Genomic DNA, 19,576 nt, shown 5'->3' on the forward strand with positions numbered 1-19,576 from the left:
GAAAGATCATAAGATATATTTTACATAATTTTATACATTGAGAACCTAATTATTATAAATTCTATAATATTCTGTACTATTCAAGAGGTACAGGATATGATACAAAATATTGTAGGGAGGACCTTGCATTATGGAATGTACACGCAAAACTGTGCATCATTGGCGGCTATGGGTAAGAAAGTTTGTTCAGATGTTAGAACATCTGAGAATTTGCAATCAAGTTTGGAAGTGAAATTTGAGGGAAGCACGAGCCAAAAATTATATCAGTGTTGAAAGATTTGTCCCTATTCTGTCTACCCAGAAGAAGGAAAATATTTTTTTCAGTGTTTTACTTTGGTGTGTTATATTCATTCCTTTGAGGAGAAAAAGTTTGTATTCCTATCATGTTAAAACTATAAACGTATTTGAAATATTTCTAATACAGTATGAATGTGACTTGTATTACAAAAACCTGAGATAAGACACTATGAATCTCATGCTGTATACGATGTGTGTCAGTATGCAATAAGTAGCATACAACACTGCAAGATCTTTTATACATTCTCAGTATTTCCAGAAAAGCAAAAAGATTAATTCTGGTTTGATATGTGCTTTGCAACAGTTTGTTTTTACTGCCATCCGGAGTACTAAAAAAAAATGCACTTGGTTAATTGGCTTCATAATTCATGAATGTATTTCATGCATTTCTTATACACATAACTGGATTATATATTTTAATTGGTACACATAACTAAATAATTTAAGATTATTTTAGTCCTAAAGATTGATTGCCCAGGAATCCACATTTGCTAATGGGCTAATAAAGTGTTCAGAATTCCCTACCATCTCTGTGACCAATTACAGCTAATTAACACCACCCTAATTTCAGCTCCAGAGTGTTCAATATTCAGGGTAAATTGATAGTGAGTTTACCAGTCACCTAAAAGCCAGAGTAAATCAAACCAAATAAAATCTCACCAGATCTATGAAAGTCCAAACTATCCAGAAAATTATCTAAGTGAAACCACAGAATACATATAAAATGTAGCCAGCTTGCCCTCTTCTTGTGGCTACTTTCATAAAAGAAAAAAGATCAGGCTCATTGTGGTGGATAATTTATTGTGCTCAACCACAGAGAGGCTTTTTAGAGACCCACAGCACAGGCAGATCTTTGTGGAGGTAAAGCATGCCAGTGATGGGAATGGAGGCATGGAACTCCCAGCTCCACAGGAAGCTGCAGGGATTCTAGTAATATGTTCTTATTAATGTTCTCCGTTCCCTTCCCTTCCCTTCCCTTCCCTTCCCTTCCCTTCCCTTCCCTTCCCTTCCCTTCCCTTCCCTTCCCTTCCCTTCCCTTCCCTTCCCTTCCCTTCCCTTCCCTTCCCTTCCCTTCCCTTCCCTTCCCTTCCCTTCCCTTCCCTTCCCTTCCCTTCCTTTTTTAATTTAATATCAAAATATCTGAACAAATTGTTATGAGCTTTTCTGCATCAGCTTCTGACTAACACAGTCTGAAGTCATCATTTCCCTGTCTCAGCTTATGGCTCCTTCTGTTACTGACTTATACCCACAGAAAGCTTTTGGATGGCCTTGGGTAGCCAGAATGATATACCTACTTTTTTTTTTTTTTTTTTTTTTTTTTTTTTAGTAGAGGAAAACAAATGAACAAAAAATTAAGAACCTGCTTTTCATATTAGCATCTGTATTTTGGAGAAAAAAAGATTGAAGAAAATAATGAACATTACTGTAAGCAACTTGTACTGTGTAATTGGCACACAAAGATTTATTTTCCCAGTCTCCTGCATGATAAAACTGTAAGCTGCAAATCCTGTTTAAGCCACATTAAATTCAGTAAATTACTGATATCTTACTATTATTTTTTTATATTATATTATCAAGATAAATGTTACCAGGAACATATACATCCATTTTTCTTCTGCAATTTTATCCTGCTGTAGTCATCCTGTTGTGCTTATGTTCACTGGTAACTGACAAACTGGTAACTGGTAACTGGTAACTGATAAAAACACTTCTATATTTGCAAAACCCCGTACAAATCTCCCACAGAATATAGGAGTGGAGTGTTAAAAGAAAAAATAAAGTTGTTGTCTTTTAAAAGACAATTTTTACTGTATTTACAGGTCTCAGTCCAGAGCATGAGTAAACATCTTATACATTGAAAAGTTCTTAATGACATTCTTAATTGAATTATAAGGGATTTTTGAAAATGTACACACCTAAAACACACAAAACATTTTTAACTGTCTTCTAAAACCACTTAAAGGGCTTTAAACTGAATCCCAGAAGGGCTGCCCACATGACAGCCTATTTCTCATTTACGACCTTGTAGAAAATCTTACAGCTGAGTTAAAAATATTATTGTTATTATTATTAATAATAACAAATAAAAGCTATAAAATTATTTTTTACTGGAAAGATTGACATCCTATGGAATTCTACAGCTCTACAAGTACTACATTCATCCCAAATAGTCTAGCCTACACAAGCTGAAAATAAGTAACTTCAGAAACATGCTTGATGAATAGGGAAGGATCTAAGAACAGAAATAAGGCTTGCATGCTTACAAGTGTTCCATGGAAAACGAAATACAAACTAAATTTCTAGCCTGGAGTCTTACCGGTGAAATTTCTAATTTTAAACAAGCAATAGAGTAATTCTTTCATTGACAATTGTGGTAATGTAACTTTTTGGTTATTTGCTGTTGAAGAAATACATATCCTCGACTAGAATAAATTATATGTACTATATACTCATTTCAGCAATAGAATATATAACTTTTGAAAATACCTGTGCATTTAACTATTTTTATATTGCTCTGATTCATACAGCATTATTATTGTTTATCTTTCTAATGAACTCCAGTTTCTGCTTCATAACAGCAGATCCTCAGAGATAAAATAACTCCATGACCCTTCATAACTGATACCTTTAGTTGGGTGACAGCTGAGAATGTTCATGATTGCTAATGGTGTTTCTTCCTTTTTTTATTGGCCTTTCTTGGGTTCATCCTGTTGTCATCTGCTATAGCCACCTATTCACAACATTGCGATGATCCCTGTTTACCACCTGGTAAAGACACTCTGCCTGCAGTGTTCTGAATATGTGTGTGCATGTGCGCTCTGCTTGCCAGAGCTAACAAAGCATGGGCATGAGCAGAGTGCCAGGATGTGGCAGCACTGCTTCTCTGCTAACACCCAGATCTGCAATGTTAATTACAATAGCAAAATCCTCACTTTCACTTCCTGGTTGAGACAAGTCTGTCAGCGAGAAGAAACATGCAGTCAGTAGATTCCCTATATTCCCAGGAATTAAACAGAGATATTAATTGCATCCTGATAAATGTCTTTTTAAATACCATTGGACAATTATTTAACAGCACTGCTTTCTAAATCTGAAGTTAAGATCTGTATTCTCTGTTAGGGAATTGAAACCTTAGAATGAGCCAAAAATAAAGCTTTAAATTATTTTAGATGAAATGTCTGGCTGTTTCAAGAACCACCACCTCATTAGGGTTTGATCCATCAAATCAGAAGATTTTCAGCTGATATCAAACCACGTCACATAAATTGCATAAAAAGCTTATGCTAAAACAATGTCCCTGTATACATATGCCTGTATGTCCATATCAAAAGTACCTTTAATGTCTTGATACTTTATGAAATATTGTGAATTTCTTCCTAAATTTTGGAAATTCTACTTATAGTCTATATATTTTTTTGCATTCATATTACATATAAGTATATTCTACTTATAACTTATTTGCTCATATTTGGGGTAAAATGCATTTATCCAGTTTCAGGTGAAGTTTTCTCTGTGGACCTGACATCAATGTAATTCACTAGGACTAGTGTTAGAAAGAGCCAGAGAAACAAAAAAAATATATACTACAGAATGTAGTCTTCATATTTACACTTTAAATACTTATAAAATAAAATTTTCTGGGAAATATTGAGGTTGAGTTTTCTTTGGAATTGTTTTTATACTGGTGAAATTCCGTGATACCCACCAGTGTCTATCATGCTGCAAGCATGACAAAAGAGCTAGTCTATGAAATATACACTTATGCTGAATAAATTGGAATATTAATAATGAAAGACTTTATGTATATTTAGTTTTATATGTTAGATACTACTCTTCAGATGACCACAGAGTAGACCGCTAATAATAACAGTGAAAAACCTTAAAAATGTATAAACTTTCAATTTTAAATAAATTCTCTATATTCTCTCTATAATGTTGTAGTACAATAGGATATGTTTTATTATGAAGAATTAGTTAGGCTTTTGCATTTTATCAAAAATGACAGAAATTCTCTGTCTTCATCAGCTGTACCTTGTCAGTAACAATAAATTAAATTATATCTCATAGATCAATCCTTACACCAGATAATCACCACCATTTGTAATTTAATTGCATTCAATTCATTGGAGTCAAAATACGTAATTGATGAAAATCCAACAATTATTAAGTCAGTCACTGAAATTCATTAAAAAAAAAGAAAAAAAAAAAAAAAAACACTTTAAAATAGATTGAACTCTGACTATATATTTAACTATTAGACAAGCAAAAAAGATTGATGGGTGACCACATTCCTGGCAGGATTATTAAGACTGAAATGATGACTGAAGTGATTTGCACAGATAAATCAATTAGCCACTTTTTTTTGCACACTTCATAGGAATAAATGACAGAGACCATGAAACATAACCAGATTTGCTTGAGGTGTTACAACAAATCATAATGTGATTAATCAATTTCTGTTTTGAAAAGCCACAGTTACAGGGCTTATTATTAGTCTCAATTTAATAAATAAATAAATAATAAACAAATAAATTTTTCCTTAAATTGAAAAAAAATAATAATATATTTTACTCAAGTTGAAATTACGTTATCACTTTATGAAAACCATTTCTTGCCCAAAAAATGTACCTAATATACCTAATGTTGACAGAAGGACTTTGGAAGTCTGTTGTTGGTTAATTTCAAAGAACTGAGGTGAGATATCACTTAACTTTAAAGGTACAAAATCTATATCCAGATAAACTGGGGTAGAAATTGTGAGTCAAGAATTCAGAACGGGAGAAATAAGATGGCTGGAATTCGTGTACTCATATTTACTCAGAAATAGTGTTTCTGTACCAGTAATGCTGCAGAACTAAAACAGGTTATAGCAATTTTGATGGAACAAGCATGAAAGCCAGTTTCAAAATACATGGGGAATTTTCAGAAATACTTAGAACTTACAGCACATCCAAAATGATTTTTAAGTTATTTTAACCATATCTGTGTATGTTTAGTAAAGAAAATCCAAACAGTGTTCCAATTTTTCTTGCAGATATATAAAACAGTTGACAACATTCTGGAAATGTTATTTGTGTTTTCCTATGATAAAAGGTAATACATTAAATCCTTTAATTTGACTGGGATTCATACTCTATCAGCTGTAATTCTTCCAAGTTTAAGAACTCATCAAAAAGTTCTGGCGATTTGAAATTCTGAAGGTCCCACTGGGAAAGAAAAAAAAATAAAATAAAATATTATCATTCTAATTGAAGTAAAAATCCCAGCACAAGTACAGCTGAACATCTACTGAACTGAAAAACATCCTTTATATTACATCATGTAATAAAAGGCATAACGAAATAAAATGTTATAGCAACTCATTATTGGTGGTGCCCATGCTCTTTTGGAATGCAAGTAATTTATTGAGATAAATACTTGTATTGATCTGGAATTAATTGTGAATGTAAAATTACAGATCTCAGTGTACAGTGACAAGAAGGATTTAAATGTGAAACAAGTAACACTGAGAGGATCCACGTCATATACTTTATTATCTAAAAATATGGTCTCATGTCCGTGGTAAATTTTCAGTCTTCCTTTTTAGCCAATGGATACAGATAGATAACTTTGGAAATTAATTCATATCACCCTGAAAAAGGCTTTCTGCACTGGCTTTTGAGGGAGCCTAGAAGTCACCAGGGATTCAACATGATTCAACACCTGGCTTTCAATAGATGATCTAAATTTAAGCTGTGATTAAATGAAACAACATACTGCCAACAAAAGGCATTTAGCATTAATTACATGTTTCATCCCCTAGCGTAACCTGTTGAGTAGCCATTTGCTTCCCTTCCTCTCCTTCCTCTATTCACAATCAATATTTAGTATTTTTCTACTACGTTACCAAAGAGTCCCTGCTTACCAGTTCAGCAAAAGGTAGAACTTCACATCCTGTGAAGTACTGAGAAGTACTTCAGGCCTGAGAACTATTGTGTCTTCACATGGCCTCTTTACAGTTTATATTCAGGATCCTGTACCTGCTGTTGCCAGCACTCCTGGCACAACAGATATGACATAAAATACACAATACATGACATGTTTATTATAGATTATAATTACAGACTATAGCTATAGATTAGTTACAAAATATGTATTATGTATTTTATATATATTACATATATAATATGTAATATTATATTATATATAAAATATATAATTATATATATTATATATTATATAATGTATGTTAGCAAGAGAAGTGCATTTTCAGTTTAATTTATAAATAATTTGTATTCTAAAGTCTGACAATAAATGAAAAGCCCAACAGAGACAGTTAATCCAATTTGAATATGTTGAATACAAAACTCGTTTAATCAAAAAAAAAAATCATTGCATTATACGCTTACTAGACATCTGCAAATAAGAAATAATATATATATATATTACATAAAAATATCAAGCTCAAACTTCGTAATGAAAATTTGTATTCTATCAGTTACGTTACAAGAAAATGAAAATCCTCTGAAAATGGAAAAATGCATCTTTCTTTGCATGTTTGTGAGACAAGTGGCATCTTTTTCTCTGCTTGTTTCCCCGAAGATGCTTTATTTCCTTTGTTTAATGTGTGTTTTGTCTAGGTAAAGAACAATGTGCTATTGTCAAAGTTGCAGGGAGAGCTAGAAGCATGGATTTGATCAGTAATTCTTTCCACTTCAGGATTATCTGGTGTGGTATTATTAAGCACTTCAGGATGAATTATTACCATTAGCATAGGTTTGTTTTGTTTTTTTTTTTTTTTTTTTTTTTTTTTTTGGTTGGTTTGTTTGTTTTTAAAGGAAATATTTAACAAAAGTTAAATGGAAATCCATGCACAAGTTGACATCTTTCCAGGTCTGTGTCACTTGAATCACATTGCAAATGGATCTCATGGTATCTGTATACAAAATTTAATTTTGCAAATACCACTGAAGTGTCATCTACACAGCCCCAAGCCGATTTTTTTTGAACTTTCTGTTTTAAACAGGATTTGCAACTTGGACCTGTTAGTGTAGGTGTTCCTGGAGAATTTTGCCTTTGGACACTTACAATTTCTAATCCCTTTTCACAGTTTTCTATGAAGATGTTATGAATTAAAGACTGGAATATGATGTTGAGGGCTCTGGTTCATCAGCAAAGATGGCTTGCCTTGGGGTGGTTATAGTAATTTCCTCTGCTCTTGATCTTGCTCTTCTCCAAGCAATTTCCATGCCTGCCTGAAGGGACAATTCTCCTACCTGTGAAGCAGTTTGTGAACTGCTAATTTATGGCCCCAAATATTAAAATACACTGACATTTTTGTTTATTTTACAGCTGTAGTCCCTGCAGCTGTAAAAGCCAATGGCTGTAAAAGCAACTGAGCCATCCCTAAGCAATCAATGGGGACAGGGTGGGTAGATAACGAGCAGAAACTAGGGCAGCTGTCCAAAGTTAAACTATCCCTGCTTGTGAATCAAAATGTCATTTTTATCCTAAGCCAGCCCCACTGGCCATGCAAATTCTGTGATTTTGCATACACTTCTTAGCATCTCTAGATTAGAGTAAATGCAAATTACATCAGGTGTTGGGTTGTAGATTTACTTTTATTGCCTGATATAGGCATTAGTTCTCCTGGTAAACAATGGAAAAGGTCATTTGTGGCAAAACAATTGAAAAAATAAAATCCCTGTGTGAGGCCAATGAAAATAAATAAATGTCTTCTGAGAAGCAAAGTCAATACTCTTTGGTATGCTACTCAGAAACTTTCTGATTTTTTTAATCTGTTACAAACACAGTAGCATACAACAGTACACAAAATGAAGACTTCACGAATATTTCCTTACAATGTTGTCATTCCATCATTGTGCATGATTAACTTATTTGTTGTGCCCAATTGTTCAGTAACATATATACAAATATATATATATATATATAATATAATTTTCAGAAGGAAAAAAAAATATATTAACCTATTCATTCAATCTATTTTATTAACAAACAGATCCAATATAAAATTCAGTCTGGTCTTTTATGTTTCAAATTAGTTAATTACAAATAAAAGGAAATATTTAGTGATATATTTATATTTAAAATTAAGTTAAAATTGAACATTTTATTACAGCACTTCTTTAGAAAATAACTGTTCATACTTCTGCTATCAAAGAAGTTGCTTCAAGCCTGTACTTTGCCTGTCTTGTAACCTGCAAGTTCATGCGAGACTACTTTTGATCTCTGCTAAGATTTGGCTTGTGAGTCAGAACTCTGCAGCCAGAACTAGTTTTGAAGTTTTTGCATTTAATTTCTTATTAAAATATTTGCACAGGAAGATAGTGATAAACAGAGAGATAGTTTCTATCTTGATCCTGTTAAATTCAGTGTATATATTTCTATTGAAACTACTAGAAGTGAATAGGTCAATGACAAATAAGATTTGTGATCTACCTTTGATTTTCTAAATTTGTGGGCGACCTTCACATACATAAGGCAACCATTCAGTCTGATATTTCAATTACAATGGACAGTGACATAAACTGATTGACAGTTACCTCTCCTCCTATACAGTATTTGCCACAGATTTTTAAAAAAATATAAATAAATAAAAGTTTGGTGGATGGAAAGGGCGGACAAAATATCCTGTCAGAGACTAGAAATTTCATCTGAAATACTTTGTCAATATAAACAGGATAGAGAGAAATTTTGGTGAAATCACATCTGGAGATGCTTTTAAGAGAATCCTTTTATTACTCACTGGTGGTTTCTTTCTTTGAAGTATGGATATGTAGGGAGCAGGGACCTTGCTTCCATTGCAGGTCTCAGCAAGTAATTGTTGACATTGGGAAGGTGGAGCACATGGAATTGCGCAGCTTTCTTGTTTGCCAACCTACTTGCCCACAGGAGCAGTAAGAAAACTAGTTAAATATACAGATGTGTACAAGCATATGTGAATGAAGCTCCAGAATAGTTCTAAAAGAAGAAGCATAAACGTGTGTATGTATTTAAGTATAGTTGCCTGTGTGCCATAATTTGTGTTTCACAACCCCTTTCATTTTGGACTTGGGTTTGTTTTGGCCCAAATGTACATAGCTTTCTTCTTCCCATCCTTTACATGTTCTCTGTATGTGTCCACACAATTGAAGCAGGCCTCAGCAATTTCCTCATCCAGGACTAGTGTAAAACAGAGGTCTTGAGGTGATGTGATGTGAGGTGTGGGACACCCACATCCATCAATACTAAATAAAAATTGGAGGCAGGGGACATAGGCCAGCAAAGTAAACTGGGCTGAAAAGAAGAGATTACCTAAAATAATAAATATTATGTGAAATCAAATCTATATTTATTTTTATCCTAACCAAGCCTCAAAAGAAGAGACAGAACTTGAAGAGCAGTATCAGACCAAATTGTCCACTGGGTCATGAATCACTCTGCTAAGGGCAGTAAGAATACATTTTATACCAGTCTTGCACAGAAAGGAGAGCTGTCCTCAAACCCTTGAATAATAAAAATTAATATTCACAATCTTTGTTTGTATTAGAGGAGGTGATATAATTAGTCCTGTGTAAAATGAAGATTTAATCACCAAATTAGTATGTTTTTCAAACTTTTTCTTCTTTTTAAACTCTGCACTCAGGAAGATCTGTTAACAAGCTCAGCACAGAACCACTGAGAATCATTCATGAGACACTGGAAGAATCCACTGATTGGCTTTATGGCTTTATTTCTTTATTGTCTGACATCATATGGAGTGATGATGATGACACTGATGAAGGTATTCTTAATGTAGAGATTTCTGTAACTGCTCTAACTGTTGTTTTATGTGCTTTATGTTGGCTTACTCAATTTTTAACCTCACAGTCAAGAAGGTCAAACAAAAACAAAAGTAAATGTTGTTGCTAATAAAGCATCTACTGGCTATTACAATCAGTAAATTGGTCTCCTTGTTAGCTTTCATCTCATGTTTAATGTACCATTACACAAAAGCTGTCAGAATTAAATATTACCATTAGTACATCTTAAAGAAAAGAGCAAATTTATACAAGAAAAAAAAAAAAAAATGCATCAGGATATTGCTTCAGAGAATGGCAATTGCTATTTTCTTTTCATCAGTAAGAATCTAAAGAATATCAGGAAATATACAAGGTAGACCTAGATATTTAGTTTTATTTTTTATTTAATGTACTGATGACAGGACAATATATTGACACAAGAAATATATGACAAAATTTACTATTTTGGCTGGACTAAGGGGAGTTTGGATGGCAAATTACAAACAATGAAATTTACTAAAAATTATAGTTTTGCCATTACAGTAAAATTCTTCATCTGACTTTAATTACTTATTCATAAATGAGAGTAAACTGCTAGAATTTCAAGTTTGGACATAACAATCCTTCTGTTATAGAAGAAAAAGTAATTCGCTGGTATGAGCAGACCAGTAGTGTATCTTCATGTCACATCATATTGTTCATTCTGACAAGCAATGAGTGTAGGACTGACATCTTCATTCCCCAGTAGTTTATTTTACATTCCCTTTGGTTATACCGAATATAATTAATAAACAATGTGCACTAAAACTGACTTCTACCTGTTTGTTCATAAGCTTGAGATAGTATCTATTTTCTACCTTTACATGGTGCATGAGCTTTTCTATATTTGAATTCTAATAGATATACATGTGAACATATGTTTATGCTACATGTAAATTTGTGAGCTGGACATTCTACTCTGAGATATGATTTAAAAACAATAGAAAGCCACTCTCTCATATGGTTGAGAAACAAAAAAAAAAAAAGTGAAATCTTGAAAGCTTGCTAAAATTTCAAAAGTGTTAATTTTTATCATTTTGTAACTCTTGAAGAATCTGCAAGCATTCAAGTACTTGAGTGGATGGAAGTGGAGTTAATGCAAGCAGAAAAGGTCATAAAACACCTGGCATACAAAATCTCAAGATCAGAGTGCTCACTAAAGAGTATTTAAAAACCTCAGTCCTCCTAGCCAGGTGGCATTTCACTGATATCTACCAGGAGTGTGAAATGGCTACAAGTAGCGTATTGCATTGTATCATAAAAAGTAGGTGCACATGAACTCCCTGCCTATTGTGCGCTGTAGCCAATAGCTGCACACTCACCATTATTGCCCAGACTAAATCCTTGAAATTCAAATCAAGGGCTCATAGTTCCACTGAAATTGTCCCTTTTGTCTTGAATTTCACTGAAAGTGTTGCTAGTACAATCTTGCTAACCTGCATATTCATTTTATAATTTGGAATTAAAATTGAATCTTTCTTTTCTTTTTTCTTAAAACAAGGATATGTGCATAAATCCAAGCAAATTGCAAATGTGTTATCACAAGTTTTTATTCAGAAGCAAAAAATACAGATTTGGGTGTTTCCTTGGTCCCTCCTTTGCATTGAATATATCTGTCCTAGAAATCCTCTATGGTAAAAAAGGATTCCTGAAAATCTCAGAACAGGGTGATTGCCTTTCAGCATATAAAGAATAAAATGTATTAAATAATAAAATTAAAAAACAAAAACAAAAAACAAACAAAAAAAAAAAAAAAAAAAAAAAAAACAACAACAAGAAATAGCATATTGTTTTGTTTTGTTTTATTATATCTTTTATCTGATTTTTTTTTTCCTCATGGTTTAGGTGAAGTGGAATCTTCCCTGAAAAAAGGTTGGTCACTTGCTTTATTATATAGGACAACAAATATTTTTACAATATATTTTATGAATAAACAATAGTCTGTTCTATAGGTTATGTCATTATTCACGTCAGTCTACTAACCAAGTATATTGTGCTTTACAAATTTTCATAAATAAGAAACTCAAATTATAATACTTGCTGAAATATTTGCTTTCTGCAATAATTCATTTTATTATTATGCAAAAAGCTGAAAAAAAAAAATGTTTATAACAAGCTCACAGAATTACTGAAATAATATTATTTGTAACATTGCCCTGTATATGGAACTCTTATTAATGCTAGTATGAGTTACACATATGCCTGCATAGAAATAGTATTTAGAAGTAATCACATAGAAAGAATATTTATCGAGAAATAATGACAAGGCGCTGTAAAAGCATTTTATGTTGTGTCAATACTGAACCCTAAAATAAGGACTACCTCAGAATCTTCTGAAAAAAAAATAATAATAATACTTAGTTAACATTGAATTTTTGCAACAGACAAGAATGAAACAAGTAGGACTTATAATATAAATCTTTCCAGATGAAGATTGTCATGCTGCAACATAAAACTTAAATTCAACTTCTATTAAATCAAAATGTATTAGAAGGCTTGGGATATTGGTGATAGGATGTAAAGCTTTTCAAAACTAAGGCTTTTTTTTTTTTTTTTTTTTTTTTGCTACAAATTGAGCACAGGTTGATAATAACAAGTTGTGTTACCATGCCTGTTTGATTTGAATCCGGTATCCATCAAATGGTAAATCAAAAAGTAAATGCACATACTGAAGAATCTATCACCCAAGTTGGTACTGAGATTACAATCCAGTTTTCTCTGAAGTTAATTGGAACTGGATCAAGCTTGTATTTAATGACACCTTCTGTCAGTCTCAATAGGATATCCAAGGACTGAATAATCTTGAAGACCAGGGCCATTCATCTTTCAATGGATGATTCTTCATTTTAGGACTGAAGAAAACTGATATACAATGTAGGAAAACATTTCAGTTTACTCCATCTGTAACATTTTCAAAAGGGTTCAGCATTGCCCTGTCTCTTCTCCCAGAGAGAAATGCATTGCTAATTTGACAGCAGGTGCAGAGTCTAAAGTTCTCATGCACTGCTGTCAGAGCCTCAAATACATGGTTGGAAGGTAACTACTCACCATGGGCCAGTGTAACTGGTTGGCCTGGAACTGTTATAGAGGTATTTCACTGCTTGGCAAGACTTAATCCATGGAAACATTACAGACAATGCCATTTTCAGCATTGCAATACCTGCTGATTTAGAAGTCTGTTATATCCTCATGTCTACTAAAGGCAAGCTCCTTACACCTTGTGTGTATGTTAGGTTGCAGAAATATAATTCAGAGAAGCCATCGAAATAAATTGGAGGCTGCATAAATTAGTTAGTTGGAAGTGCTGAGATGATTGTTAGGACCTGGTATTCATCCCTTCCAAGGAGCTGAATACCTAACTGTCAGCTTAAAATGTTTTCTTCAGGATTCAGAGTTCTCAGCCCTCCCTCAGAGATAAATGCCTGAGCACATTGCCTGTGTTTGGTGTAAAGAAAATGAAGGAGAGGCTGGTGATTCCTCAGGAGCTGGTACCTTACGGGATAACTCAGTCACACAGATATGTGGGCCCAAATTCAAACATGCTTCATGAGCCTGCACTTTTAAAGATATTTTGTATGGGCTTTTCTACTTCCTGTATGTTTGCTGAAGATGTTTCTCTCCATGTCTTAGAGGATAAGGAGTTTCATCCTTGCCTCCCAGTAATATGGTGTTTCTTGACCAGAACTGAGGAAGGAAGTGATCTAAGGCTCTCTGGATATATCCATTAACTTTCACATAGCAACATCCACAAATAACTTGTTACCATCTCCAGATGACTGAAGGTCTCCATTTCATTTTGACAAATAGGATCTGGCCTTGATTATACTTGAACATGCTTGATTATACTTGATCTTGTCACCTCTTTTTCTGGGCTACAAAAATACAAGATGTATGGCCTGAAGCTGTGTGTTAGCTTTTGTTTGTTTGTTTGTTTTTGCTTGTATAGTTTTGTTTGTTTGTTTTGTATGACTGCTATTAGGACCAGACCCTAAGAAGGACCTGCAATTTTTGGATATCAAAATGTTAGCAGCTAGATCCACAAAATCAACACCAAACATTTTGGCTTTAGAGTGTTCTCCACTTTCATTTAAAGAACCATTTCTACATCATAGCCCCATATACTCAGTGCTGCATCCATAGCTTTGTGAATTATACTTCTTTAGATGTCTTTTCTTATACTTGGGGTATTTGAACATCCTAAACAAAGACCAACAGTTAGACCATGTAGTACACACTGGAAGAGGAACAGAGTTTGATTTTTTCCACATACTTAGAAGTTTCTCTCAAATTTCACTCTGGAAATGTGCATATGAGATCTAATGTTGCTGTGCCTGACTTTTAAGTATTTGTTATTTTGATAAGAGCTTTCATGAATAAGTAGATAAGGGTTGTTTGTTTGTTTGTTTTTAATCTCCATACCTACTTTGGCTGTATGGACAAGCCTTCATTTTTTTATTTTTTTATGTTTTGACTGGCAGTTGTAATGAATGCTAAAATGTTAGCATAAAAATACTTTATAATGTAAATATAGTAACTGAAAAAATAAGATTACTGGTACTACAATAAAATCACATATTGAATAAACTTCAAGAGTGGTGGTGGTGGTTCATCACTGCAGTGATGAAAGAAAAATAAATAAATAAATAAAACTGCAATAATAATTATGAGCCCAAAGAAAGCAAAGATCACCTTCCTAGAGATGTAAATTGAAAGCAAAGATAATAAGAATACTAGCAATGATTATGGTCTAGCACACAGAACAGAACTAATATCAGTTTCAGAATTCTTTAGAAAGAATGAAAATGCTTCTCAAGTGCCTTTTTTATTGCAATTACTTTTGCCAGTGTAAGTCTTATCACTAATATTTATCTTTAATAACTGGAAATGTGTGAACATTTGATAATGTCTAATGAAAATAATGTAGCCTTCACCAGAGGTAGTGAATTTTTCTGTAAAGGACTTTGCAGTCTTTAACAGTGTGTACTCTCAACATGCTAAAAATGCAGTGCTTTTTCACAAAAGATGCTCAGAAGCCTAATAACAATTTCTTGCAGGCTTAATACATTTTTGGCTTCATTTCCTTCTAGAACAATGGTTTTGAAGGATATTGCTGTTCATTTTCTAAGGGTTAGTTTAACCTTTAGAGACAAATCCAATTATTAGATGTCTGTATGTTTTCTCATATTTTGGTCCTTTTAGAATTTATTGTTACAGAAACAGAGAGAAATATTTATTATCTTTTTGTGCACATCTGTTGTACCTAGCATCAGCTCTGAAGTTGGTAAAGAGCTGAGAAACACGGTGCACAACACTGAAAATAATTACCTCTAAAATAAAGGCAAGTGCAGACACTTTAGCACTGTCATCCCTGGCTAAAACGTGATTATTAAACTGTCTTGGAACTTCATTCCTGTTTACATATTGGTAATTGAAAATTTAAATCTCAATATGGGTTCCTAATTTAGTTTGCCAGGGTAGAACTGACAAACTGTGCACATATAGTCAGTTTTGTATATTAAAGTAATATCTTCCGCTGTAAAACAGGCAATAATTTCTGGCTAGGAAGCATGAATCTTGTGCTTGGACTTTAGAAGAAGTTGTTCAAAACTATTCAAAATATTCTAACATCAGAGTTGTTTGTTTTTAACTTTAAAATCTGAAGTTTATTAAATAGTTCCTCTAGGATATTCTTCTTTGATTTAATACTTGGGCTTATATGAAATCCCTGCCCTACCTCCCCACTTTCAAAAGTATGTCCCTTTCTAAGCAATTCTCATTTCAACAAATATAAGGAAGTTAGAAAGCACTGAGCAAGAAATGGAGCACCACTGTGGTATTGTTACCATCTCTACATTAACAGGTTTTCATTAGCATAAGATTATTTTATATCAGCAATCAAAACAAACTTGATTTCTCTGAAGTAGAGACAGACCTCTCTCTGAGAGACCTTTTGTGAGCTAGAGTGTCTCTATTAGTTAGAAAGATGTATAAAATACTTGTGTGAAATGATTCTATTTTCCTTTCTGGTATTAAAAAAAAAAAATCTTTAAAAATACAGTTAAATCCTAGAGTAAAACAAGAAACCACATATAACAGAAATTTCTGTTGCATTTTGCAAGAAACTTTATTATTACCAATAAATATTTTTGTAAAATACCTTATTCTTCTTTCCACCCTGTCTTCAGTTCAGATGAGAATATAAACCCTGAGGATTAGACTGGTAATTAATATGTTCAGGATACACATATCATACTCTTCTGAAAAGTCACAGCAACTTCTAAGGCTGCAGTTGTTTCTGCTGATTTATTCTCAGCAGTTCTGGTCAAGGTGCAGTTACTCCGTACTTGACTCTGGACACTCACTCCCATTAAACCCACCACCCAAGCCAGAATTTATTTAGCATGACTTTGTTTTTCGGATGTGGGTATGAATTTGAGCTAACAACTGCAAACAAAATGCTCCTGGAAGGAAAGTTTCTCAATCAGATTATTTCCTACATCTTCCTTTGAGAGTGATCAAACAAATATCTATGCCAGCTTGGCCTGGGATACCTTTGTTTCTACCTTTCCCAGGTAGAAACAAGCTGCTTAGAGAAGACTAGTAGGGGATTTGGTGATTTTATTTATTTATTTATTTAGCTTTTGTTTGTTTTTGTTTGATATTATGCCCCCTATAAGCCTAGAGAGAACTGTTACAGCGTATTCAAAAAGAGGAGGGAAAAACTTACTGACAAAGATCTTAGCCCTAGCATTTAACTATGTTGGATTGTTTTTATCTATTAAGTAAATAAGAATGGTATGATCAGGCTAAAAGTCCAGTTCATCCAGTGAATGGGCCAGAAGTCCCTATTGCTGTCCAAGAGTAACCTATGCAAATGCCTAAGGGAACAAGAACTGTTAAAAATATAGCAATAACCTCCCAGAACTATTTTCCATACTCCATACATTTGCCCAAATCAGGGACTGCCTGAACCATGTTGTCACTGAATTCAGCGGGGTGGTTGTAATCCATCTATCTATTTATAGTGAATTCAAGGCCATAGACAATATGTACCCTGGGAACAAAACTATGATGGTAATAAGTTGTTGGAACCAATAGGGTTTCATAATAAAACTTTGAAGAAGACATTTTCCTTTTCCAAATTCTCATATGGTTAGTTAAATAATAAATAGTCACCTTAATCTGTTATCTTTAAAACAATTCTGTTTGCATTAGAATTTGTTTTTTTACTTTTAACTTGGTATCACAAAGAAACAATCTTTTCCCATACTATAAATGTATATATAATTCTATATATAGCTGTAAGTAAATAATATATGAATACATATATTTTTACAAATAACATAATAAATCTATCTATATATATATCAATAAATATAGCTGGCTAGTGCCATTTTAGGTAACATACTGTATCTCAGTTATAGCAGGGACAGACAGAAGCTACACAGGACCTAGTGGAGAAGTACACTCTTATGGAGCAGCTGGAGAAGACCAGAATACCTACAGTACCTTTTTTTTTTTAAAAAAAAAAAAAAAAAAAAAAAAAAAAAGCCAGATATTTAAAACTCTTGCATTTTAAACACTCTACTAATAGGTTTTACTAATTTTTTTTTAAAGAATCAGAAGTTCTTATAAAAAAATATAGATTATAATTTGCTGTTATCTGGAGATTAATTGGAAAAAATTGCATTGCTAGACAACATGGCAACTATCTTTTCTTCCTGGGAAGAATACAGAAATTAGAATATCAGCTCCTACTATTTAGAAGTCTTTTTGTTATACAGTAACAAGCCTGGAAAGAATAACCATTTTATTTTATTTTATGGAGATAATATTCATGTTCAAAAATATTTATACAAAGAAATAAACATTTTCCAACCAAAAAGTTGGAATGGACTAGAGAAAAGAAATTCAGATTACCATCTATGCAGTCTGAAAATTGAGTTGCTGGTGTGGTAGTTATAAGTGTGCCTTAGAAAATAATTATTCAGTTCCATTCATCCCTAAAGTATATATCTATTTGTACTGGTAATGCCTTCTGAATTCAGTTTCTTTTATGTTGCCATATGGTAATGTTCACTTTTCTGTGTATGAGTTGTTATTAAAGATCCCTGTAAAAGGCTTTCACCGTCTCCCTAGGCTGCACTTTACTACAAAGCGTTTGGCATATCTTTGTGTAAGGTACACCCTGTGTTAAAAGATGAAAATCATTGATTGATTCAATTCTCAGATGTTAAACTGCTTTTCCAGATATGCATTTATTTTTTATTATTATTTTTTTTTGCATTTTACATTTTTGTGGCATCCATTTCTGTTATTAATGTTTGTTTAACAATATCATCTTCTTTTACACACTCTGATCAATATAGTAATAGCATTTCCACAATAAAATAGCATTTTATAATGTAAGGAAAATATTTATCATATTATCAAGATGAAACAAAACTACTTACCTCTAGGGAATATAATTGTTCATTATAGTTGAAGAACTGTGATTAAGTTTCAATTTTAATCAAGAATTGCTGTCTATCTTTAAAAAAAAAAAAAATACACAGAGAACTTTGGACCACAAGGCTAGTAAGAATTCTGGGAGAAGTGTAACAACACAGAGGTTTTCAGAAGTTTAAACTATCCTCTTAAATCAGGGAAACCCTTAGGCAAAGCTTAAAATAACCCACATTATCATGGTGGAACACCATAGTGGAATTCTTCATTTGTGCCTCAGCAGTGTGGCATCTTACTCAAAAAGAAGAGAAGAGTATTAGGCAGATGTCCCCCTGGCTGGGAGTTTGCTGTCCTAGAGACAGAGCAAATTCCTGACCTAGCAAGTAAGAGCTAATAAAGGACATATATATGTGTTTATATATATGTATGAAATACAAAGAAAATAAAACAGAATAAAATTTATTAAATTTTCAACATGGAAAAAGGTTTCTGCCATAATAAGTTTTTCCTCTTCTCATCTAGCTAATTCTACCTCTGTGGCCTATGTTCAGGGAGAATTTGTCTGGCAAGACCACAAAAATATAATAAGATTAAAGGTTCCTCCAAAACTCAGATAAACTTAGAGTACCAAAATCTGAGGTCCTGTATATTTCCAAGTGAACTCAAATCCTCTAACAGCTGCTGCTGTCCCAAGGAGAAGATGTAGTAAGTGGGGCCCTATGCTTGCGACCCACAGAAATAGTATCTCTCTTCTGCATGCCAGGCCCCTACAAAAGAAGCCCCCCTTAGCACATCTAGAAATGATTCAATTTATAGGAAGTCTAATTGGCAGTCTAATACAATAAGGTAGAATCTGCAGAGTTGCCTTTTTTTTAAAGTCAAGCATAGGAACTGTGATTAGTCTTGTACTTTCTTTTTTTTTTTTTTCCCTGTTTTTCTCCAGCACACAAGAAAAAATATATATTGAAAAAAAATTTATACAAAAAAGACATATTTAATGCTAAAGTTTAGAGATTTTTTGTATATATCATTTT

The 19,576-nt window shown here is 33.0% G+C and overlaps 1 protein-coding gene across 24 annotated transcripts in view; it reads left to right on the plus strand.

Moving 5' to 3' along the window:
- Nucleotides 1-19,576, plus strand: part of TRDN (triadin) — a 238,733-nt gene that overhangs the window by 40,504 nt on the left and 178,653 nt on the right. For 19 of the 24 annotated variants that reach the window (XM_068677544.1, XM_068677564.1, XM_068677554.1 and 16 more), the window contains 3 exons: nt 3,025-3,066; nt 9,923-10,060; nt 11,943-11,969. The exons of 1 other annotated variant lie outside the window; for it this stretch is intronic. In XM_068677544.1, the coding sequence (XP_068533645.1) occupies nt 3,025-3,066; nt 9,923-10,060; nt 11,943-11,969 (207 nt within the window). The remainder of the gene's footprint in view (nt 1-3,024; nt 3,067-9,922; nt 10,061-11,942; nt 11,970-19,576) is intronic. 4 more of the 24 variants (XM_068677565.1, XM_068677549.1, XM_068677566.1 and 1 more) reach the window with 2 other exon arrangements.

The sequence above is a fragment of the Anas acuta genome, chromosome 3 (genome assembly GCF_963932015.1).
Source record: "Anas acuta chromosome 3, bAnaAcu1.1, whole genome shotgun sequence".
NCBI classification, from domain to species: Eukaryota; Metazoa; Chordata; class Aves; order Anseriformes; family Anatidae; genus Anas; species Anas acuta.